Raw genomic sequence first — 24,637 nt, forward strand, 5'->3', positions numbered from 1 at the left:
ATCCTCATTTCCGGTTGAAAAAATTAAGACCAGAAAAAGAAAGTGCTTTGTCCCATGTAACATAGCTTCTGCCCAGGGCCAACAATGAAGCCTTGGTCTAGACCACTTCCAGAACCTGTACTCAAACCTCCATCCTACACTGGAAAACCCGGTGTCGGCTTCCTTTCTTTCAGGTCAAACCCCCACTAAATGTATGTACGTGTCTGTCTCAGCACATGCTTGCTGATGTGCTATTGGTCTGGGTTTTTTTCTTAGTTTGATAAGTGAGTCACCACAATTTAAACGTGCCTTATGCAACCCCCCAGAAGAGTACTTGTAGTAAAACTTTGTAAAGATAACACAATCTTTTTTCATATAAACATCACCACCAACATTTGTGTTTAGTAAATTAAAGTAACTGGACGTCAGGCCTTTAAAAGCTGAAATGAATAACAGTTTGGTGAAAACTTATCCCACAGGCTTGCAAGTGAACGCTGTTTTCACGTTCCTAGGTTAATTCAGGCACCAGCGTCTGTATGGGAAACAGAGTCACCTGAAGGAGTCAGATGGCCCAGATGTTAACGATTGCTTCCCCTGGGCCTGCTGGGAGAGATGCCATCTGAATACTTCTCCCTCGGTTGGGCACTAGATACAGCCCTGCCTGAGGCCCAGCATGGGATTGATGCCTCCAGTAGATGGCGGAGTCTCACAGGACACGGGCTGGTAAGGCTGGCTGTCCCCACTGGAAAAACCAGCTGGAGAAAATCAGCTCCTGGGCCCTCCCCCTCCAGACGCACCCTCCCTCTCTGGGGAAAGAGAAAAGAGACTTCCTGTGTGGGTCCCATCAGCCCTGCCCAGGGTACCTGGGGAATCCAGAAATCCTGGACCAAGCCTACAAGAAGGGCCTTTACCCACCGTCTCATCCAGGCCACCCAGGGTGTGTCCAAGGACCAACAACATCCCCTGGGAACTTGTTAGGAAGGCAGATTCTCAGACACCCGCCCCCCGCCAAGCCAACTTCAGCCGGGAACCTAGGGTGGGAGGAGCAGCAGTCTGTGTGTTAACAAGCCCTCTGGGTGACTCCAATGCATAAGGAAGTTATAGAAACACCAATTAACTCCAACTTCCTCATTTTAGGAATGGGGAAATACGGGCTAGACAAAGGAAGTGACGACCCACAGCCGGGCAGTGGCTGAGACCCCACTATTACCCAGATTCCTGATGTTTGCTCCCCCTTCGTCTTTGTTGTCTAGCATCCTCTACCTCCACTCCCTGGAGGTCAGTAGAACCATCCCAGCTGTGCCATCTTCAGACATGAAGATGTGCCCTCTGTGTAAGATGTGCCCTCTGTGTAAGGTTGCTGGAGAAAATACAGAATGCTCAGTTAAATGTCAATTTCAGAGAAACAACAAATAACGTTTCAGCCTGTGTATGTCAGATACTGTCATCCCATATTTTTACTTGCTGAATCTGGCAGCTCTCTGCCTCAGGGGCAGAATCTTCCTTCCTGAGAACCACTGGCCCAGGTCCATTCCTTGGGGTCTGGGATGTGGGGGTCATAAGTAAAAATATCGGATGAAATAATCAATTGCCATTCACTGGGGAGGGCAGGAACTTTATCAGACTCATCTCTGTACCCCTAGGAAGAAGTAGATTCTCATCTTACCTATCTGATAAACCATGAAACAGACTCTTAACTACAGAGGACACACTGTGGGTTGCTGGAGGGGACGTGGGCGGGGATATGGGTTATGGGATATGGGTGATAGGTAGTCAGAAGGGATCTCCTAATGATGAGCACTGACTGTTCACCTGAAACTAATATGACACTGTAGGTTAACTAACTAGAATTTAAGTAAAAACTTGAATCAATCAATCAATCAATCAATATTCTCCCTGATAATAGGATTGAAAACACTTTTCTCAGTACCAGGTACCTGAATACTTACTAAGCCGGGGACTGGGCATTAGGTACACAATCCCTGCCTTCAGGCAGCCTGTGGCCTGGCAAATAGAAATGAAAAATGGGGTTGGTTTTGATCCACAGCATTTTTTAAAAGATTTGACTTTGTGGTCAACATTCGAAAATTGGAAGCCATTACATAAAAGTCAGGATTTCTATTCTCTCTTGGAAAATGGGGCACATGTTCCAAATGCTTGGGACAACTGGCCCTTGAGTATGCATTCCCATGCAGCAAGGCCAGGCCATAGGTGAGAGAGGCCAGCTGCCTTTGACTGGGTCATGTGTCCCCCTCCCCCCACGGCCCCCCACCACTCTCTGTCGCCCCATACCAGCACCCTTCACCCATTTCTGTCATCTGGAGGGCGCCTATAGGCACTGGATTTCAAAGCTCTGATCTGATAGGCGAGAGGGATTGGAATGGAATGTCCTTCCAGGTGATCTGTGTAAGGCTAAGGCCATACCTCCATTTTGCAGAGGAAGAAACTAAGGTTTAGGAGGATTGAGTGAATTGCTCAAGGTCCTAACAGCTACGTTGGATTAGAACCCAAGTCCCTTGACTCCAGGGCCTATACCTATGCCCACCCTGACCAGGGTTCCTTGTGAGAAATAGCTCAATTACAGGGACAAAAAAGCTGTGGCACTGGGGACCCAGAGGGGAAGTGGTGACGGGGACGGAAGGCCAGACCTCCTCATGTTCACTCATCTGTGAGAAAGAGTAAAAGCGAGAGAAAGCCGACTTGGGTGGCTGAGAACAGGAGCTCTGACTGGGACCCAGGGCAGCTCCCAGACATACAACCACCAGGACTCCTCAGCGCCCGGCAGGGTCCGGGAGCTCAGCCACAGACCACGGTGAGTAACTTTCTGTTGTTGTTTTATTTGGGGCCTCTTCCTCATTTCAGAGAACTTATATGTTTTGTGAAACCTGTGTTCCTCCTTTACCCCTTCCCCCCAGGGATGTCAGAAGCTGGGGGGTCTGTCCAGGGGCGGGAAACTGATCCCCTATGGGGAGGACTCCTAAGGTGTGTGAGGACCACTCACAGGCAGGCTCAGGGCTGTGCGGTCCTCACCCTTGGACAGGACCACGAATCAGCACTCACAGAAGGAGGTAGTCACCTATACGCCAACAGCCTGACCGGGGCGGCTCAGGAGTGTCTTAGCGCCACACTAGACCCAGGGGAGGCCAGGGGTCTGTAGCAAGCCAGCACCCAGGTTACTCTCAGCGCTGGTAACTCCATGGCCTCAGGAAAATCCATCCCCCTCCTTCCCGCTCAGCTCGCTCTTCTCAGAACTTTGGGCCCAAGACCAGCACTCATGGGCCTGTGGGGAGGGCTGGCTGTGGCGACACTGGCTGAGAACCCAGGCTCAGCAAATGGCTTTAAGGTGGCAATTCTGATCATCACACCATCTGCCGCTCCTGGGGAGGAGGGGGCTGCAGGCTGTTTTTCCCTCGAATGGGTGGCAGGTAGACACCTTGAGGACACAAAGGCCAGGACTGAGGCAGAGAAGGGGCACAAAAGGAACTGGGGCAGGCCCTGGGAGGCAGGACCCCAACGACACTGGCCCCAGCATCAATTTCTACCAAAGAACCACTTCCTTCACCTTTTGGTCAGTTGAGAGCAGGTGGCTAAGGTGGGCAAAATGGTAGCATGGCTCATCTGAGCAGAGCCCTCCAGTGTGTCTCCTGTCTTCCCTCCCCATCTTTGTTGCACCTGTTACTCTTACCCTGAGCTCTCAGATATACACGGAATGTTCTTTGGGTCTTTCTCATTAAAGCACATTCAGTAGGACTCAGAGCTCTCACTCTACTGGACTGGTCAGAAAAGGAGTCTCAGTGTGTAGTTAGCTTCTCTCCCTTGCCAGCATTGCCCAGCGAATCCTAGGGGCTCATACAGAGCACAGAATAAGGGGGGCACCTGGCTTTCATGCTGCCCTGGCTTCTCCTATGATGGATGCCTGTTGTCCAAAGGGGTTGGATCCCTGAAGTCCAGCCCTGTCCACTTCCCTCATGTGCCTGGAGTCCAGATTCTTTGCCACGATTTGAAACCACTGTGCCTTGAGTTTAACCTCAGGATTGGGTTACCACCCGGTAACTTCACCCAGAGGCCCCACGATCTCCCCAAGACAGCAGAGCCCAGGATGTGAAAACTCAAGGGACCCGAGACCCTGGGACCTGTGTCCTTGGCTTTGGATCACAGATAGAGGCTCTTCTCCCCACCCACCTGGGACCTCAGCTTCACCTTCTCACTGAACTCGGGCTTTCACAAAGAACAGAAAAAAGGACTCTCTTCAGACAGTTTCTGCTTTCTACCTCAACCCCTGTAAGACGTCCCTTGGCGGGGAGACACCGAGGCTGCTTTTTGAAGGGAGACCAGCAGCTGTACCCAAGTCCTCCTCACTGATAGGTCAGGTGGCCTGGGATGAGCCGCATCACCCCCCCCCCGTTTTTTTTTTTTTAAGATTTTATTTATTTGAGAGAGAGAGAGAGAGAGAGAGAGCACAAATGAGGTGAGAGGCAGAGGGAGAAGCACACTCCTCTGCTGAGCAGGGAGCCAGATGCAGGACTCGATCGCAGAACCCCGGGATCATGACCTGAGCCAAAGACGGACACTTAACTGCCTGAGCCACCCAGGTGCCCCTCACGTCACGTTTCTAACCCATAGTTTCTCCAGCTCCAAAAATGAAGCCCAACATTACCATCCTGCCTCAAAGGGAAGCTCATTTATTTTCTTGAAGTTCACGTTTACGGAGTGTTCACTACGTGCCATAGCTCTGTTAGGTCTGCTGCCTTCTCTTGCCCGGTGCTCACAACAGCCTTGAGAGAGGTGCACCGTCAGCACCCACATCTGAGAGGTGAGAAACTGAAGCTCACGCAGGATTAAGACCTTGCCCAAGGTCATATAGCTGGTGGTAAATGGCAAAGCCAAGAGTCAAACTCCGGGCTGTCTGAACACAAAACCAGCTCTATTGCCATAAGAACCAGCTAGGGACCCTGCTATGGAGGGCTCCTTGAAAGCGCTATGGCCCATCACAGCCTCAAGGAACCATAAACCCCCTTCCAGCTAAGCTCAGAAAAGAATTTAAGACCCATTATTCCCTGTTCCCTCCATTTCCTCTGGAGAGAGAGGGTCCACAGAGCATGGGGTGTATCCTGCCCCACCCCCATGCAGTGAAGACCCCAAAGGTCAAGGGAAGAAAAGGACAGATCAGTGGGGTAGGCCAGAAGGGCAGGATCCCCCCCGGGTCATTAAAGCCAAATATGAGAAAGAAGGTTGCTGGGATCCCATCCAAACTGGAAGCATGTTGTTGAGACCTCTGGGCAGAAATGGGTTGGGTCAGATGTCCTGTGGGCTTTGCTGCCTCTCTTCTCCTCCCCTACCTGCTCCTACCCCTACAGGGGAGCCCCTCAGTCTTCTGCTCACATAGTGAATCAGAGGCAGCCCCTCCCACCACAACTCCCCTCTCCCCTCTGCCCTTCTCTCCCTGGGGGGTTGGGGCCACCCCAAAGTTCCTCTGAGAACCACAGCTGCGTTCACGGTGTTGCCTCTGCTAGACAGCAGATCCACACTCTGTGGGTCTCCGTGGATCCGTCTGGGTCCCGGGGGTATCTGATGGAGCTAAAAGCAGAGGACGGGAGCCTGCTGAGAACCAGAAGGGCATGCAAGGTATTTCACAGACTTTCTCCAAGACTTCACATGAGTCCTATCTTAATGGTACCCACTTGGCAGATGAGATCACCAAGGCTCAGTCACAGCAGGTAAATGGCAGAGACAAGCCGCAAACCCAGGTCTGTGTTTTCATTATTTTCCACCAGCTTTGCCTAACAGGAAGGGAGGTGTTCCAGAAGGTTCACACCATTAGAAGGTCATGGAGCTTGGTTCCATTTTTTAAAAAAAATCAGTGAGTAATTATTTTGCTACTTAAAAGGTATTTTTCTCAGTGTGAGAACTTCTTAAGATAAACAGAAGAATCAAAAGCAGAAGTTAGCGGTGATCAAACAAATGATGATCTAATTTCTTCCAACCAGGATGTTTATCATTTGGCCATTGATTTACGGTTTTAGGTTGATCTTTTTCTTCATCATTTATTATTTAATTTATACCCTTAATGAACCAGATTAAAGACAAGATGCAAAAGGAACTCTGATGTCAGAAACACGAGGAAATAAGGAAAAGAAAGTTGATCTCTTCCCTGCAAATTTACCTCAAACTTCATAAATCGTGTTTATCTGATCACATTTCTTATATAGCTTACCAGGAAAATTACTGCACATCCCGAAATTTCAGAGAGTGTTAAAAAGAGAAGGGCACCTGGGTGGCTCAGTGGGTTAAGCTTCTACCTTTGGCTCAGGTCATGATCTCAGGGTCCTGGGATCAAGTCCCGCATCAGGCTCTCTGCTCAGCAGGGAGCCTGCTTCCCCATCTCTCTCTCTCTGCCTGCCTCTCTGCCTACTTGTGATCTCTGTCAAATAAATAAACAAAATCTTTTAAAAAAAGAGAGAGAGAAAATAACATGTGCTCTGTCTTCGCCTGTGTCGGGCATAAAGGCGATCTCCACTTGCAGGAGACATGCAGGGAGACACTTGCCAACAGGGACCTGAGATCTATTTTCTCTTGCTTAAGATTCTTCTAAAAAGGTCCAAATCAGCTGTCTAAGCGTCAAATGCCAGAATTCAAACCCTCCAGTCCCGAAAGTGATTTCCCTTCTCTTGTTATATCTCAGTCTATTTTATTTTATTTTTTTTTAAAGATTTTATTTATTTGTCAGAGAGAGAGGAGAGCGAGCAAGCACAGGCAGACAGAATGGCAGGCAGAGGCAGAGGGAGAAGCAGGTTCCCCGCCAAGCAAGGAGCCCGATGTGGGACTCGATCCCAGGACGCTGGGATCATGACCTGAGCCGAAGGCAGCTGCTCAACCAACTGAGCCACCCAGGCGTCCCAATCTCAGTCTATTTTAATGTCCATTTGGTCCCCCAATAAAACACCACTTCAAAATGTGTTCACCCACCAGGCCATCTCTTCTGTCCTGAATGTACAGAGATCAAGAACAGTTGCCCCTTGGAAAGTGAAGAGAAGTCAGAATTGCTCTTCACAGATCATGCATGTATTATAAATGGTTTAAAATAAATGCGAGGGAAAATTTTGAACCGATTCTCTTATTGAAAATAGTACATTTGACTTAAAATCGCTTCCTTCTTCACGGGCCATACAAAATCATGAAATGATGGGGCGCCTGGGTGGCTCAGTGGGTTAAGCTGCTGCCTTCGGCTCAGGTCATGATCTCGGGGTCCTGGGATCGAGTCCCGCATCGGGCTCTCTGCTCAGCAGGGAGCCTGCTTCCCTCCCTCTCTCTTTCTGCCTGCCTCTCTGTCTACTTGTGATCTCTCTCTGTCAAATAAACAAATAAAATCTTTAAAAAAAAAAAAAATCATGAAATGGCCCAACTAATTCCCATTGGGGTTTCTAACATGATATATTACTGTGAAACAGTTCCTGAGTCGCAAGAGACTGGACACATTCCAGTCTGACCCCCTCATTCTATTTTATTTTACTCTTTCCGTTTGGGGCACGATCCTCAGAGAGCCCAGCACATAGACAAGAAACATAATGGTTCACGTTTACTGAGGGTACACTGAGTGCCAGCGAGGCACTGTGCTACGCATCTGCGATGTGCCGCCTTCTCCATTTACTCCTCACAACGGCCCTGAGTGGAGAAACTTTCATTATCCCCTTTTTACAGATGACGATACTGAGGCTCAGGGAGGTGAGGCCATTTGCCCAAGAGACCACAGATCTAATAAGAGAGGCAGCAGCAGAACTCACAGCTATGACTTGGGGCTGCCTTTTAAACCTCTGTCTATACATTCCTCCTCTTTTTTTTTTTTTAGATTTTATTTATTTATTTGACACAGAAAGAGAGAATCAGCAAGAGAGAGGCTGGGGGAGAGGGAGAAGCAAACTCCACACTGAGCACAGAGCCGGACACCGGGTTTGATCCCAGGACCCTCAGATCATGACCTGAGCCGAAGTCAGACACTGAACTGACTGAGCCACCCAGGTGCCCCTGTAAGTTTCCTTCTTACCCTCCATTGATCCTTATCTGTTTATCACCTCCCTTTACGGAAGCAGGAGATGGAAACCCAGGCCTCCTTGCACATTATGTACCAAGGGAATCAGTACACTGGGTCTGATCCCAAATTCCAGGCCAGAAATGAGAACATGCCTTCCTCTTCACCACCCCAGGCTCCAAAGCAAGCAGATACACACGTGCACATTATTCGCTCTATCACAAAGGGGTAGGCAGAGTGTGTGTGAACATCACGTCCCCCAATGTCTGGCCCGTCTCCGGCTTCTCCCCATCTCTCCATGGCGGGACGGCCCACTCCAGATTTAATTCACTGATCAGTCTGCATTCAGCTTCTCTGTGACCTCTAGCCACTCTGTCACCACCCAGACGTCAGTGGCCTCAAGCCTGTGTGCATCAGCCTCCTTGCAGGTCCCAGTTTCCTCAATTATAAAATGGGACTACTCCCAGTGCCCTGGTTGTCTTGTCATGCAGAATATATGAGTTAATATGTCAAGTTCACAGAACGGTGTCCAGCACATGGTATACAACAAGCGCTCATTCAGTGTTACTTCCTATAACTGTCATGCTCACTGCTGTTTCAAGAACTGGCCTGCTCTGTCATCCCACCACTCCCACCTGCTGGACGAACCAGTCTGAATCGCAAACCCCACTGCAGCAACTAGAAAGAACCAGAATCAAGGTTAGGGCAGGGACCCTGCCCTTTAGGATCCAGGGAGCCAGGAAGAAGTCGAGGAGGCTGGGGGAATGGCACATGATTCCCAGTGTCCGCCGCTCGTTTAAGCCTTGCCTACTCTGCTGTATAGAGAAGCCCCATAAAAAGTCCTCGTCATCATGGTTTTAAGGTCTTGTTTGCCCTACAGAGAGCACTTCATGGTCAGAAGGGGTGACCAGCCATCTCCAGGTATGATTTTAGCAATGCTCCCTAACTGCGGCGCCTGGGTGGCTCAGTCAGTTAAGTGTCTGCCTTTGGCTCAGGTGCTGAACTTAGGGTCCTGGGATCTAGCCCTGCACTGGGGTCTCTGCTCGGTGGGGAGACTGCTTCTCCCTCTCTCTCTGCCCCCCCCTCACCTCCCACTTACACTCTCTTTCTCTCTCTCTCTCAAATAAACAAATAATATCTTTAAACACACACACACACCACACACCCTTCCCAATGACGGATAACCAAGCTTTCACGCATAGCAGACCACCCTCAGGGTCACGGAGATCCATGCGCTGTGATCAGTCATTTAGACTTTACTGTGACTGAGCCTTCAAACTTTTCTGTAGCAGGTTTTCTTTGAAAGAGAGGTAGAGGCCTTTTAATTCCTATTATAAAGATGAAGGTGAAGGGCAGAGAATGGGAGCCCTGAATCACAAGGAAGCTCCCTGTTGGGACAGAACTAAGACACATGTCATCAGACAGCCCATCCTGAGACCCTGAACCCTGGGATCTGGTGAGGCGGGAAGCAGGGGACCTTATGCTACTCACAGAATTTCAAGGAGCCCCCCAGAAAGGATAGAGGTCCCCGGAGAAGGCTGCAGAAGCCGGCTGAGCAACCGGGAGCAGAAGGTCTGATGATTACAGGTCTGAGCCTGGGTTCAAATTGCGCTCTGCCCTTCTGTAGGACCTCAGGCAAGTCACTTCGTCTCTATGTGCGTTGGTCACCTTATCTGCAAAACAGAGGCAAGGATAACAGTACTGCCTTCCCTTGCTTCTTGTGAGGATTAGCCAAGATCACAGGCAAAGCCATGCTTGGCACACAGCAAGCGGCGTGTATTAAGGTGCAGTCGCCCACGATCCCACCCTCCCCCGTTTACAGCAGGGCAGGTGAGGCTCTGAAAGGCTTGTCCTAAGTCCTCTCACCATTGAGCCTTTGGGAATCACTTCTGAAATGCTAAGCCTGGGATGCCCTTCTTGCTGATACACACTCCATCAGCCTTCTTTCCCCCTGTAAAGAGATCCGTTGCGTCCCCTTTGGAAATATTGAAGACGGTCACCCTCCTTCAGGATTTTCACAAGGATCGGCAAGAAGTCCTTCAACCAATTCATTTGGCAAATATTTACCGAGCAGCTACCGTGTGCCAGGCTGGGTGCCAGGCACTTGAGACACAGTAGTGATCGAAACGGACGACGAGCACCTGCTCTCTTGGCGCTGAGATCCTGGCAGCTAACAGAGGCGCTGGAGGCCCTGGCTGGAGCAAACAGTCCAGGGAGGAAAGGAGGAAAAGGAGAGGGAAGAGATTGTTGCCCAAAGTATGGGAAAGATGCCGCCCCTCCCTCCAGGCCGGCCACCAGCATCATGGCCTAGGACTGAGTTCTGATTCTGCCAGCTGCAAGCTGTGCCACCTTGGGCAAATCCATCTAGCTAAGCCTCAGCTTCCTCATCTTAAAACAGGAAAAGCGATGCCTGGGTGGCTCAGTGGGTTCAGCGTCTGGCTCTTGATTTCGGCTCAGGTCATGATCGCAGGGTCACGAGATTGAGCCCTGTGTCAGGCTCTGTGCTGGAAATGGAGCCTGCTTGGGATTCTCTCCCTCCACCACACCCTGCCCCTCCCACCCACCTCTCCCTCTTAGAAAAAAGTCCGGGGGGAGGGGGTATTGGATGAGACAATCTATCCAAAAGTGCAATTTACAAGATAAAGGAGACTATGTAGGTAAAAAGCCTCTTAGAGTGCCCACCACAAAGGAAGTACGACAGGACAGTGACGAATTCATTTTCTTCACCTACTTTAACCACAGTGACATATGGCCACGGGCTGAATGCAGAAGCAGGGATGAAAATCCAGCTGCCAGACCATTAAGAGGTTCCCCCAAAGAAATTCTAATGAGAAATATGTTATCTCTATTAGTATGTAATAATGTAATAGGTGCCTTCAACACATTTTTTAAGTTTTCAATTTTATTTTCTAATATAGTACATAGTAAAAGATGGAATCTACCTCAATGAGAGCCCTTTAGGGTCTGGGTAACTTTTAGGAGGGTAAAGGGGTGCTGAGATGGCAGAGTTTGAGAACCGTTGCTCCAGGCTTTCCTGAGCTGGCTTTCTCATGCCAGCTCATCTGCAATCTAATGACACCCCCTTCCCACCGCGTCCCATGGGGTTAATTGCACAGCTTCCAAGCTGGAAGGACCCTTTGAGGTGTCATCAAAAACCCATTGGTGGTGCAGATGGGCATACAGAGAAGAGGACCGTTTGGTCTGAGGTTACCCAGCCTTCAGTTCCATCCCACACTGGAACCTGTCTCCTTGGCCCAGGGCTCTTGTCTGGACTGCAGGTTGAGAGGTGCCGACTTCCTTTTCCCAGCCTGGTTAATAATCTGTCAGACTCCCCGGCACTCTCCCTTTCACTCCCATTCACTCAACACCAAACATCCTGAATGGAAATGTGATCTTCTCCCTCTGTTCTCCTAACACTGTCCCAACCCCCTTCCTGACTCTCAGCCTTTCTCCTTGACCCTCTTCACCAGCCCAAGGGCATGACAGAGAAGCTGTTGTCATTCTCATTCAGTGCCAGTTAGCAAAGAACTTGGGGAAGTCAGAAGAAAGCTGTGATATGTATGTGTATTTTATATATATTGTCTGGCTACTGTATATTTTATATATATATATATAGTCTGCCATCAATGGAGGGCTCACTGTGTGCCAGGCACTGTATTAAGCATGATGCTATCTCAATTAATTCTTGTGCCTCACCATCACCGATGAAGAGTGCACTGTTTGTTTACTCCCATTTTACAGATGAGGAAACTGAGGAAAACAAGTGAATACAGTAGTGACTTCATCTGAGGGCATAGAACTAACGTTTGGTGGTGCCAGGACTGGAAGTCAGGTCTAACTCCAAAGCCCAAGAGCCTGACTGGCAAATCCTTGGGGGTGAGGAGATGAGGACTCCACGAGGTTGGTGGGGATAAGACTAAAATTTAGACCCACTAATGTAGCCAAGGAGGCATTACTGAATGAAATTGGTCAATAGAGGAAAAAGCCAGAAAGAGAAATGATGCGATTTGCCTCTGGGGCTAAAGACCAAAGATGGCCTGTGTCTGTTGTTAGAACCATCACCCTCAGCAGTGTCCTGCATTAGATCCTGTCCCATTACCAACCTGACTTTGTCAAAGCACAAGGGCTGAAGTCCTAGTTCTGCCCATCACTTGCTGTGAATTTTGGGTGACATGCCTTCTCTGAACTTGTTTGCTCAAGAAATGCTACCTGCCTCAGATAACAGTGGGGAAAATTATGCAAACTGTCAAATACAATATGGGCATTAGTAGTTCATTCCTTAAAAGGGAAGTTGCTGGAGTATAAGGTAGCTGAAAAAAAGGAAGAAGATATTTGAAAAGACTCAACAAAACTGTCCTGTGGGGAGATTTCAGATCAGCTAGTTAATTACCAAGAATTAAAGAATGTAAAACAACAGGATGGACCCTGGGGCTTCAGAGGAATGAACAAGACTGCAGGTTCCTGGGGCCCCCAGCAAGTTTCTTAAATCTCTGGGCCCCAATTTCCTCATCTGTAAAATATGGAAAATAATTATACCAGCTTTGCAAGGCTGTTTGGAGGTTTAAATAAGATAATGTGTGGAGCTAGTCCAGTGCCAAGCCTCATCATCGTTATCCCCCGATCCTCTTTTCAGACGGCAGTACAGGGGAGAGGGAGAGAAAGTGACTACGCCCTAGAACCAACTGGTGTCAGAGCCAGACTCCAACCCTGAGCATCTGATTCCTAACCTGGGACCCTTTTCTTTCCACCATGTCACACACAAACACACTACAGCTCACTCAGACACCCACAAGATTGCTTAATTGTTTTAAATCATTATGTAATCTGCACATCAACAATGCAGGTAGTAATCATGTCCCCAGCCACAGATGAAGAAACTGAGGCTCAGAGAGTTTGAGGAACTGGCCCCCAGGTCACACAGCCCACACACAGGGCTGGGATGTGAAGCCAGCAATGTTTCATTCCAAAACCTTGGCCCTTAACCTTTGCTGCAGTGGAAAGAGGCCTCAGGCACCATTTAGCTTAATTCCTCCCAGGAGAGAGGCTGGAGCTGATACATATAGATGAGGAAGGAAGGTCCAGGGAGAATGAGTGTCAAGACAGCAGGTAGTGGCCCCACAGACTCCTGGATGGGAGTGGCGAATGATGGGTGGACAGCCGACTTGGGATGGAATCGTAGAGCTCCACACATGGGGCATGAGTTTCTTTGCCAACCACTAGACATTTAAGAACAGACTTAATGATGATCCTTTGTGCCAATTTTTATAAATTACAAATTCTTTCCTTAAAGGACTGGAGGTGGCCTATATTATGAATTAGGGCAGTGGAAATAAAAGCAAAACACTAGAAACCACTTTAAAAAGAAGAAGAAATGAATCAGGAACCAACCTTGAATGACTCAGGACTGCAGGTTTACATCGGATTTAGTTCTAAGCTTCCTGGCAGCTGAGGGAAAAGAAAGCACAGAGTCTCTCTGAAGAAGACTGCTTTTTTCCTCAGTTTACATTTGTTCATTCATTCGTTCATTCATTTATTCATTTATTCAGTAAGTTTATTTTAAAATATCTAAGTGCTTGCTTTATGCCAGGCCCTGTGCTCCAGTGCTGGAAATCCAAAGAGAAAGTACTGAAGAAATCAGCCTTGGGGGTGCCTGTGTGGCTCAGTTGTTAAGTATCTCCCTTCAGCTCAGGTCATGATCTCAGGGTCCTGGGTTCGAGCCCCGCATCAGGCTCCCTGCTCAGTGAAGAGTGTGCCTCTCCATTCCCTCTGCTGCTCCCCCTGCTTGTGCTCGCTTGCTCTCTCTCTCTCTGTCAAATATATGCAAATCTTAGAAATCAATCGATCAATCAATCAATCGGTCTGGGCAGCCCTTTGCTTCTCTCCCCTAGGACAATTTCTATATTTTGCCTTGCATCAATAAACTTCTCCTGGACTTATACCGCAGAAGAGATTTTAGTTTCTTTCATCCACATGCTGTTCCCCCTCCCCTCGGATGACTACTGTAGTTGTCTGTTTACAAGGTCAAAAGTACAAGGTCAAGAGCAAGGACAGTTGCCAATCTTTCAGTTCACTCTCTGCTTTTGACCTGCTCTTTGTGGTTCCCAGTCTTTCCAGAAGTCTGGTTCCCTGGGCAAGCAGTGCTCTGGTGAGGAGCTCATGGTGAGGCTCAGAATGAGGGACTGGGACCAATGGGCAATGTCTGTCATGGTTTGGGAACAGGAAGTAGAGGCTCAAGGGCCATCTAATTGTCTCCCTTCTCAGGGCTGACTTCTACCTCCATAAAGGCTGCTTAGCTTAGCTTGGAACCTGTCATTAAAAGAATTTTGTTTCAGTGTGAGGGGAACTAGAATACAAAGATGTCATCACTCCCTCGCCCAGATTCTACTCTCAAAACTAGAAGCTCACAGTCCAGGAAGCAAGATGAGATATATATTATTGTTACAAAGAATAGAAGGTAGACAGTGATCCATGCAGCAGAACTCAATGAGTTTCATCCACCTGGAGGAGATGGGAGAAATCAGAGAAGGCTTCCTGGAGAAGGTGGCCTTGATTTAGGACCTGAAAAAAATAGATAAGATTTGGGCAAAGACAATAGCCTACAGCCCGAAACTCCATAGAACTTCCTTAAAACTTGCAGCCAAGTGCTGTCAAACAACAAGGGGAACTGGGAGAAGGAATGTGGAAGGAAGCCCCCATGATTCCCTTCCTACAGCTGGACACAGCACCAAGAGCCCAGCCTGCTGGGAAGCAGGTCCAGAAGGTCATGCAGGTCAAACAGATTTTTATTTTTATTTATTTTTTAAAAAGTTGTACTTATTTAAGTAATTTCTACACCTGATGTGGGGTTCAAACTCACTAGCCCAAGATCAAGAGTAACACGCTGTTCCATCTGAGCCAGCCAGGCCCCTCCAAATAAGTTTTTAAAAAACATGATGGCTTGGCCTTCATGGTAGCAAAGTGTCAGCTGAGAATAAACAGAGAGATTTCTATCTGCCTCAGCTCTCAGGTGTGGGTCAGATAAGACTCAAGCACAGAATCCTGTAAAATCCTATAAACTAACTCAATGAAGTCACTTCCTGCCTTTCACTGGACATGTGCTGGGAGCCAGGCACAGTGCCACAAGTTTAGTAAACTTCTGTTACTTAATCTGCACAACAGTGTGATAAGGGTGGTATTTCTCTCATTTACAGATGAACGAGACAGAGGCCCAAAAAGGTGAAGTAACTTGCCCAATGTCACACAACCCATAAAGTAGAGAGCTGGATTCCAATCCAGAGAGGTCTGGTTGCAAAACCTGCGACACTGGGATTCGACGTGGTGAATATCCAGAAGGAGACCTAAAAAATCACCCAGTCTACCCACCTGCTTTCAAGATGAGAGAAGAGGGGCGCCTGGGTGGTTCAGTCAGTTAAGCAACTTTCAGCTCAGGTCATGATCCCAGGGTCCTAGGATAGAGCCCCACGTCGAGCTCCCTGTTCAGCAGGGAACCTGCCTCTCCCTCTCCCTCTGCCTGTCTCTCCCCTTGCTTGTGATCTCTCTCTCTGCGCCAAATAAATAAATAAAGTCTTTTTTTAAAAAGAATGAAAGAAAGAAAGAAAGAAGGAAGGAAGGAAGGAAGAAAGAAAGAAAGAAAGAAGGAAAGAAAGAAAGAAAAGTAGATAGATGAAAAAAGAAAGACCCAAAAAGGAGAAGGGAGCTATCCAAAGACGCTCAGTAGCAGAACAGGAACTGGACCCCAGGACCTCACCCACCCCCACCACCCACTCCCAGTCAGAGAGAAAAATGCTGGCTCTTGACCTCTAATCTCAGCTTTTCACTGTAGGTGTAGTGACCACAGTCAGAGAGTCACGTTCTTTTCACCTCACAGGTTGTCCCTGGCTTTAAACACTAGGAACGCGGGGGCAGTTGTTACTATGGCATTCATTTTCACTTCGTACTTTCAGTTCAGGTGGAAAACCCCCCCAGGGGCAACTCCCTGCACCTTCCCACCACCACCCCCTCACCTGAAGGTTCCCTTCCCACCCACTCAGCCTAAGTCAGGCTGCAGGCTGTAGGCTGCGGCTTAGCCGCCGAGCACCAACATGCTGTCTGACCAAAGCGTGTCAGGTATCTCTGGGGCTTTGGCTTGTTCTAAGGCGGGGTGGCACTTGGCTGGTGGGGCGGTTCTCTTTCAATTGTCCTTTTGTACAGAGTCAGTCACGAAATGGTTTTGTCTGCCTCTGTCCTTCTTACTATTTGGAACTCCCCGGACATGGGGTAAAAAACATGAACACTTTCCCCTGACAAATGCACAGGTGTAAAGTCTTACACACACCTGGAAAGAATGGAGACCCCATCACAGTGGACCCAGTGAAAAAGCCTCAGTAGAGGCCATCCGTCAATAGCTTTTTCCAAAGAGACTGGGACAGATATTGTCCTTGTCGTTTCATATGTGAGAAAAGGGGCTCAGAAAGTTGAAGGGACTTGCCCAGGGTCACATGACCAGCCATGGCAGAGGGTGGAACTAGTGGCCCTGCAGAGTCTCCCTCCATGCTGGGCACTCAGATGCCCGTCCTTGCCCAGGGAAGGAGGCCCGTCTAGGAGTCAGACATTCTGATTCCAGAAGGTATTTCTATCTGCCCACAGGGGAACCAGGCAGGGAGATGGGTTTCCTGTTGCTCTCTGCATCCTGTTGCAATCGGATATTATCTCGTTAGGCCCTCCATCCAAAGGCCTGCGTTTCCGGTCCTTATCTAACTTGGATGATACCACAGGTCAGTGGCCAGACCAGACCTGGGTGAAGCTCTGCATGCCGACAGCCACCACACCAGCCTCGCTCTTCTAGGCTGGACTCTGCTTGGGGGTAAGCCATTCTCTGATGAGAGGGGACTGTTTCCTAAGGGACATACGGGGACAGGGGGAGTTTGGCTGGGGCAGCAGGGTGCGGGGAGGAAGCTTCCCGAAGTGGCAGGGTGGGGACATGGGAACTGAGAAAGCCTTGCACTGTCACTCATTCGTGACCAGTGCTGAGAACGAAGTTGGCACCATTTCCTGTCTCAGCTCTGGTGTGGCTCTGGCAACACTGAGCACCTGCTCTCTGTCCCAGGCAAATGCCCCTTCCCAGCTTCTGTGTGCAGGGTCATCTCTGCACCTCCAGACCAAGGGTCTCGTCTTGTGATTTGGGATATGAAATCTAGTTCCAGCTCCGCTGCCCTTTGGTTGGGTGACCTCAGGACGTTACATCCCTACCCCTGGACTGTTTTCTCAATGCTGAAATGATGGAGCTGAATTAGATGAGAGGTTTTTGATATCCTCTTCAGAATGCCTTGAAGAGAGGGCAAAGGTGATATGATCACAGATTTTACCTGACTTAGGAACAGGGGTTCCATCAATTGTAAAAATTGTTCTGCTCTCTTAAAATTTTTAAAAACAGGGGCACCTGGGTGGCTCAATTATTTAAGTGTTTGCCTTCTGCTCGGGTTATGATCCCAGGGACCTGGGATTGAGCCCAACATTGGGCTCCCTGCTCAGTGGGAAGCCTGCTTCTCCTCCTCCCTCTGCTGTTCCCCCTGCTTGTGTGCTCATTCTCTCGATCTCTCTATCAAATAAATAAATACAATCTTTTTTTAAGATTGTATTAATTTATTTGACAGACAGAGATCACAAGTAGGCAGAGAAGCAGGCAGAGAGAGAGGAGGAAGCAGGCTCCATCCGATGCAGGGCTCCATCCCATGACCTTGGGATCATGACCCAAGCCAAAGGCAGAGGCTTTAACCCACTGAGCCACCCAGGCGCCCCTACAATCTTTTTTTTTTTTTAATTTTAAAATACTGGATTATAATAGGGGCTGCCATTTACCGAGCTCTTCAGATGTGTCAGGCATATTATTCTTAACAACCACACACAGTAGGTGAATTATCCTCATTTGAAGATGCTCGGAATAATAATAATAAGCACAGGTATCATATTAATTTACTTAAACCCTCACAAAACTCATCTTACAGATGAGAAATGGGAAACCTGAGGCATTTGTTATCTTGAACAAGGCCCTATGACAGGGGGTTGGACCCATCAGGCAGCCAGTGTGGCTAAAGCTGGTTGACCAAGGAAAGCATGACATGAGGGAGATCAGAGAGGTAATGGGGCCAGAACACATAAAGCCTTCTAGGCCACTGTAAGCACCTTGTTTGGCTTTTACACTGAATGGAATGGTCCCTGCGCAAGGTTTCGGACAGAGAAATAGCATGATCTGAAGTATTTTAAAGGGATCACTCCTGCTGCTGTGTCGAAATTAGATTAAAGATGGGTCTGGTTAAAAGCATGGAGCTCAGTTAGTAAACTATCAAAGTCAACCAGCAGGTAAGAGATGATGCTTGATTTTTTTTTTTTTTTTTTTGGTGGAAAATGGTGGTTTATTAAAGCACAGGGAAAGGACCCATTGGCAGAAAGAGCTGCTGTACTGGGGTTGTGAAGAGTGGCTGATTTTATACTCTTGAGTTCAATGCTTGATTTTTAAAAGCCTAAATAGTCTAAATAAAGCTTCAATTCCATGTCTTTCTTGGCTTATATTACTGTGATTCACAATTTTACTTCCATTTTGTTTTTATACCCTCCAAATCAATAATTAGCATTATTATTATTGCTTTTCTTAAAATTTTATTTATTTATTTGACAGAGATCACAAGTAGGCAGGGCGGGGGCGGGAGAAAGCAGGCTCCCTGCTGAGCAGAGACCCTCCAATGCAGGGCTCAATCCCAGGACCCTGAAATCATGACCTGAGCTGAAGGCAGAGGCTTTAACCCACTGAGCCACCCAGGCGCCCCTATTATTATTGCTTTGTACAGACATTTGTTTTTATTTGCTCATACATTTAGAAACATATCTGTTCACAATTCCTTCTTGCCTCTCTGTTCTTCCCTCTGTGAAGAATTTCTTTCTGCTGATGGCATACCTTTTAGATGTTCCTTCAGGAAAGGTCTGTTCATGGACAACTTGACTTGTCTTTCTTTAGTTTGAGTTAGAGTTTAGCGCCCCCCCTCCTTTCTTCTGGCTTTTGTTGTTATTGGAAAATCTGCATTTAAGTTTCATTATGATTCATTTGCTAGTATTGTGTCCTTTCTCTCTGATTGCTTTTAATTTTTTCTCTTCGTCTTTCGTGTTCTGAAGTTTTATTATGATATATGTGAATATGGAATTAATTTGTTTTTAAAATCCTGCTTGTAGGGGTGCCTAGGTGGCTCAGTTGGTTAGCATCTGCCTTTTACTCAGGTCATGATCTGAGTAAAATCTTGATCCCATCTTGTCATGGGATCAAGCCCTGGGACAAGCTCCCTGCTTAGCAGGGAGCCTACTTCTTTCTCTCTCTCTCTCTGCGCCCTTCTCCCCAGCTTATGTTATCTCTCTCTCAAGTAAATAAAAACTTTAAAAAAAAATAAATAATAGGAGCACCTGGGTGGCTCAGCCAGTTAAGTGGCTGCCTTCAGCTCAGGTCGTGGTCCCTGGGTCCTGGGATCGAGCCCCACATCAGGCTCCCTGTTGCATACGCAGCCTGCTTCTCCCTCTCCCTGCTTGTACTCTCTCATGCTTTCTCTCTCGCTCTCTCTCAAATAAATAAATGAAAGTAATAAATAAATAAATAAATAAATAAATAAATAAATAAAATTCTGCTTGTAGTGCACTGTGATTTCTGAATCTGAGGAGGATAAGGAGAATTCTGGACAATTTTCCACTCTCCGCAGCCCCTTCTATGACCTCCCCAATGCCCACCCCCACTTCTATTCTTCCCTTCTGAAACTCCAGTTAGATATATTCTAGGACTTTTCATTCAGTCCTTAGCCTCTCTTTCATCTGCCCCATCTCTTTGTCTCTTTGTGCTGCGTTTTCAGAAATGTCCAGATCTACCTTTGGGATCAATGCTTTCCAACTAATCTGTTCTGTTCTTTCACCTACCTTTAAGGGTTCTTATTTCAAAGAATTTGTTTTTCACTTCCAGAATTCCAGATATTCTACTTCTTTTTCAAATCTGCCTAGGCAGTCTTCCATTATGTACTCATGGTTTTGATTCCTTATGGTTTAATTATATTAAACGTATTCCCAAGAATGACATGAAGTCCTTGAAAGTCTCATTCTACTGACATTTCTGCGAACTCTTATGCACATGTCCTTACATATTTTGTTATTTTACGTTGGGAGTTCAAATCCCATGGGTCCCTTCATGTGGGAAACTCATGTGCCCTGGCTAGAAGGTATATTCCTCTGGAGAAATTTCAAGTTTGCTTTCTAATAGTATCTAATGATGTCCCATATGATATTTGGGTGCTCTGGTTTCGTGTTTCTCAATATTTAAAACATACTTATACAAAAAAAAAAAGATTAATTATCTGGCATTCAGGTTTATCTGGATTTCTTATATTTTATCTGGCAACGCTGCTGATATGAAGACAAAGTTTTGTCTTTGTTGTTAAAACCTCAGCATCTTACTTACCAAAACAGGCAGACAAACAAACAAACAAACAAACACAGAACAGAAAACCAATGGAAAAATCCCCTCCATCTTAGTATTCTGGATTCCATTTTTTCTTGGTTTTGATTTCCTAGTTATTGGCCCTTGAAGATTTCTCTTTTAAAGGGAAGTCTCAGGATTGGTCTTTTTGGAAACAAAAGACTGAAAACCTCACAGGCCACTTCTGCATCTTGAATTCCCACATACCTCTCCTAAGGCAACCGGTACAGATCTAGTGACCCAGTAGAATGGAAAGAGGGCAAAATATAAAGGAACAAAATATAAATTGCTATTTCAACATGTGATTCCTCAACACAGGTAAAGGGTTGGTCTAGAGCTATATTGACTGTGTGAAGTCATTATTGCCTGATTGAAAAAGATTCCTTTCTTCTTCTCATTGTACTACAGCAAAGGCTTCTTGACAAGCCCAGCAGGAGCCAAGGGACCTACCTCATGGAGAGACGCTGGGTGATGGAGGCAGCCAATGGCTGTAAGGATGGCTTGGATTTCGACCCCATGAAAGAGTACATGGTCCTGAATGGTTCCCAAAGGATAGCTGTTGCCGTGCTGTGCACCTCTCTTGCCCTGCTAAGTGCCCTGGAGAACCTGGCTGTGCTCTGCCTGATCCTGTCCTCCCACCGGCTCCGCAGGAAGCCCTCATACCTGTTCATTAGCAGCTTGGCTGTGGCTGACTTCCTTGCCAGTGTGATCTTTGCTTGCAACTTTGTGGAATTCCATGTCTTCCATGGCATGGATTCCGAGGCTGTCTTCCTACTGAAGATTGGCAGCGTGACTATGAACTTCACAGCCTCTGTAGGCAGTCTACTATTGACTGCCATTGACCGCTACCTCTGTCTGTGCCATCCACCTACATACAAAGTCCTACTCACCCGTGGGAGGGCACTGGCAACCCTGGGCATCATGTGGGTCCTCTCAGCATTGGTCTCCTACCTGCCTCTTATGGGATGGACTTGCTGTCCCAGTCCCTGCTCTGAGCTATTCCCCCTGATCCCCAATGACTATCTGCTGGGCTGGCTCCTGTTCATTGCTTCCCTCTTCTCTGGCATCATCTACACATATGGGCATGTCCTCTGGAAGGCCCATCAGCATGTAGCCAGCTTGGCTGAACACCAGGACAGGCAGATGCCAGGAATGGTGCGAATGAGGCTTGATGTGAGGTTGGCCAAGACCCTGGGGGTGGTGCTGGCCGTGCTTTTCATATGCTGGCTCCCAGTACTGGCCCTCATGGTCTACAGCCTGACCACCACCCTAAGCAACCAGGTCAAGAAGGTCTTTGCCTTCTTCTCCTTGCTCTGCCTTGTCAACTCCATGATCAACCCCATCATCTATGCCCTGCGGAGTGGGGAGATCCGCTCCTCTGCCCACCACTGGCTGGCCCACTGGAGGAAACATCTGAGGAGACTCGGACTTGAAGGAAACAAAGAAGTCCCAAGGTCCTCAGTCACTGAGACAGAGGCTGATGTGAAAATCACCCCATGGTCAGAGTCCAGAGGACTAAACTGCTCTGAATGCTGATGAGTTTTCACAGTTTTAAACAAGCTGAGTCAGAGTCATTTCACTCCCTGGAGGAGCAGCCTTGACCCTATTGTCTTACTTGAGCCAGGCCCCAGAGGCTTGGATACTTACCCCCTTTCACTGATGACTGATGGCACTGACCCTGGCAGGTAGCCTGGCCATGCCTGTTTGCATGCAGACTGTTGGATAAGCCCTGTGAGGAGTGGCAAAGTGGGCAAGAGGCTTGAGGAGGCTCGGTGCACGTTCAGGTTAGGAGAACCTCCCCTAACAAGAGGGCTTAGTGCTTGCATCCTCCAGAGAGCGTGGGAGCCAGGTGGAGCCTTCAGGCTCAGCAATGAGGGACTCAGAGGACATCTGAGAAGATGAATAGAATATTTTCCCGGGATCTCAAGATGTCAGATGGGATGGCTGGTCAACCCTGTTCTTGCTTGATGGTTGGGACCTCCTTGGTTCTAAGGCTATAAAAGAACCCACTCTCTGGTCACCCTTTCCTACTGAGGACCAAAACATTTGATACAATGAGGACCAAGGGTGATGATCCTACCTCTTTCATAGGTAATTGACAAGCCTCTAGATCAAGGAATCTTGTTATTAGGGCAATGGCCCCACTTGACTCCCTGATAATCTCCACTCACAGTCACTGTGACCTCCTAGGTCCTTGGGGAATACAAGGGAGGCTGGGACTGGCTGACACAGAATTTTCAGAGAATTTTGTGGCCCCTTTGAAGTCCTTCCACTGGAAGCAGGCAATGGCTCAGTCTAACTCCAAGAAAAAGGAAGACATTCACTAAGATTTTATAAACCCCCAAATGGTTCCCGGTTGCCCCTCAGTTCAGTTCCATTGTCTGTTTGCAAGACAAGGTGCCCACTGTCCATTCACTCATGCACCCATCTCACAAATACATTCCAGCCTTTGTGCTAAGTCCTGGTTGTGCGCCATAAATTAGACAGGTTCTGCCCCTGTCTAATGAGGTTTACATTCTACGTTTTGGTGAGAAGACAGCCACTAAAGAAGATAATTACTGGTAGTACAATGAAGGAAATCATCAAGGTCATGTGATAGGGATTAATTGAGGCAACTTTAGGTAGGGTAGACCTACTATGTGCTCTGGTCATAAATGCCAGCTGGTTTTTATTGAATCTTTACTATGTGCCACACACTGGGATAAGTACTTTCAAATGAAGTATTTTACTTAGTCTTCAGAATAACCTGACCAAGAGGGTCTTGGTACCTTCATATTTTTTTGATAAGGAAACATTCAAGATGCAAAAATCACTCGCCTGAGATCACACTGCTGATATGTACCCAAAGCTGGGGTTTCCAAAACCTGCCCCTCTTTACCACTAACCTCTTGGCCTAGTTCAGTCAAATTCTGCTTGATTAGGAATAATACTCGATTTCTATAACATCAGATTGCTGCAACCTTAACTCAACGTTATTTCTCAGTATACTTCATTTTATGTCCTGTATTAATTTCTTGGGGTTCCTGGCTGCCTCAGTTGGTGGAATGTGCTATTTTTTTTTATCTCATGGTTGTGAGTTCAAGCCCCACGTGGGGTGGAGAGAGTACTTAAAAATAAAAATCTTAAAAAAAAAAATTTTTTCCACCAAGTGGCTTTAAACAACAGAAACTTACTCTTTCATGGAAGCTTCTGGAAGCTAGAAGTCTAAAATCAAGGCATCACCAGGGCCATGTTCCCTGCAAAGGTTTAAGGGAATATCTTTCCTTGCTTCTTCCAACCTTTGGCAGCTCCTGAAGTTCTTCGGCTTGTAGCAACATAACTCCAATCTCTGCCTCCATCTTCATATGACCCTCCTCTCCTCACCTTATCTCTTGGTGTCTTCTTTCAAGGATGTCAATCTTTGGATTAAGGCACATTCTAATCCTGTATGACCTCATCCTAATTGAACAAATTACATCTACAAAGACTATTTCCAAATAAGGAAACATTCACTGGTTCTGAGTGTACCTGAAATCTGGGGGGACATTATTCAACTCGATACAGCCCCTCAAGGACAAAGTCAACCCCTCAATTACAGCCCATATCATGGACTGTATTAAGTGGCAGTCACTGGCTAGTCTTCCCCCATGAGATGACCTCCATGCTCGAGTCTTGGTCCCCAGTTCTCTGGACAATCCAGCATAGAGCTTTTTTTTCCCCTAAATTTTTATTTAAATTCTAGTTAATTCTAGTGATCAACGTGACGAGTGCCCTCCTTAATACCCATCACCCATTTAGCCCTTCCCCCACCCCCTTCCCTCCATCAACCCTGTTTGTTCTCTCGTTAAGAATCTCTTATGGTGGGATGCCTGGGTGGCTCAGTTGGTTGGGCAGCTGCCTTCGGCTCAGGTCATGATCCCAGCGTCCTGGGATCGAGTCCCGCATCGGGCTCCTTGCTCGTCAGGGAACCTGCTTCTCCCTCTGCCTCTGCCTGCCATTCTGTCTGCCTGTGCTCACTCTCTCTCCCTCGCTCTCTGATAAATAAATAAATAAAATCTTAAAAAAAAAAAAAAGAATCTCTTATGGTTTGGGACGCCTGGGTGGCTCAGTTGGTTAAGCAACTGCCTTTGGCTCAGGTCATGATCCCGGCGCCCTAGGATCGAGTCCCGCAT

At 47.5% G+C, this 24,637-nt stretch overlaps 1 protein-coding gene across 4 annotated transcripts; it reads left to right on the forward strand.

Moving 5' to 3' along the window:
* The first annotated feature begins 2,663 nt into the window (after positions 1-2,663).
* Positions 2,664-24,033, forward strand: CNR2 (cannabinoid receptor 2). Of its 4 annotated transcripts, none has more exons than XM_047727974.1 (3): positions 2,664-2,791; positions 16,631-16,846; positions 20,895-24,033. In XM_047727974.1, exon 3 carries the CDS (start codon positions 20,940-20,942, stop codon positions 22,020-22,022), a length of 1,083 nt encoding a protein of 360 aa, XP_047583930.1. In that variant the 5' UTR covers positions 2,664-2,791; positions 16,631-16,846; positions 20,895-20,939; the 3' UTR covers positions 22,023-24,033. The 4 variants fall into 4 exon arrangements, with proteins under 4 accessions (XP_047583930.1, XP_047583933.1, XP_047583931.1 ...); XM_047727975.1 differs by having other exon boundaries at positions 2,669-2,791; positions 16,702-16,846; XM_047727976.1 differs by lacking the exon at positions 2,664-2,791 and adding an exon at positions 15,789-16,610 and having other exon boundaries at positions 16,702-16,846.
* The last annotated feature ends 604 nt before the right edge of the window (positions 24,034-24,637 follow it).

Source organism: Lutra lutra, chromosome 4, assembly GCF_902655055.1.
Source record: "Lutra lutra chromosome 4, mLutLut1.2, whole genome shotgun sequence".
Taxonomy (NCBI): domain Eukaryota; kingdom Metazoa; phylum Chordata; class Mammalia; order Carnivora; family Mustelidae; genus Lutra; species Lutra lutra.

Excerpts from the sequence above, each read along its gene's own strand:
- CNR2 (XM_047727974.1), top strand. The coding sequence starts at position 20,940 with ATGGAGAGACGCTGGGTGATGGAGGCAGCCAATGGCTGTAAGGATGGC.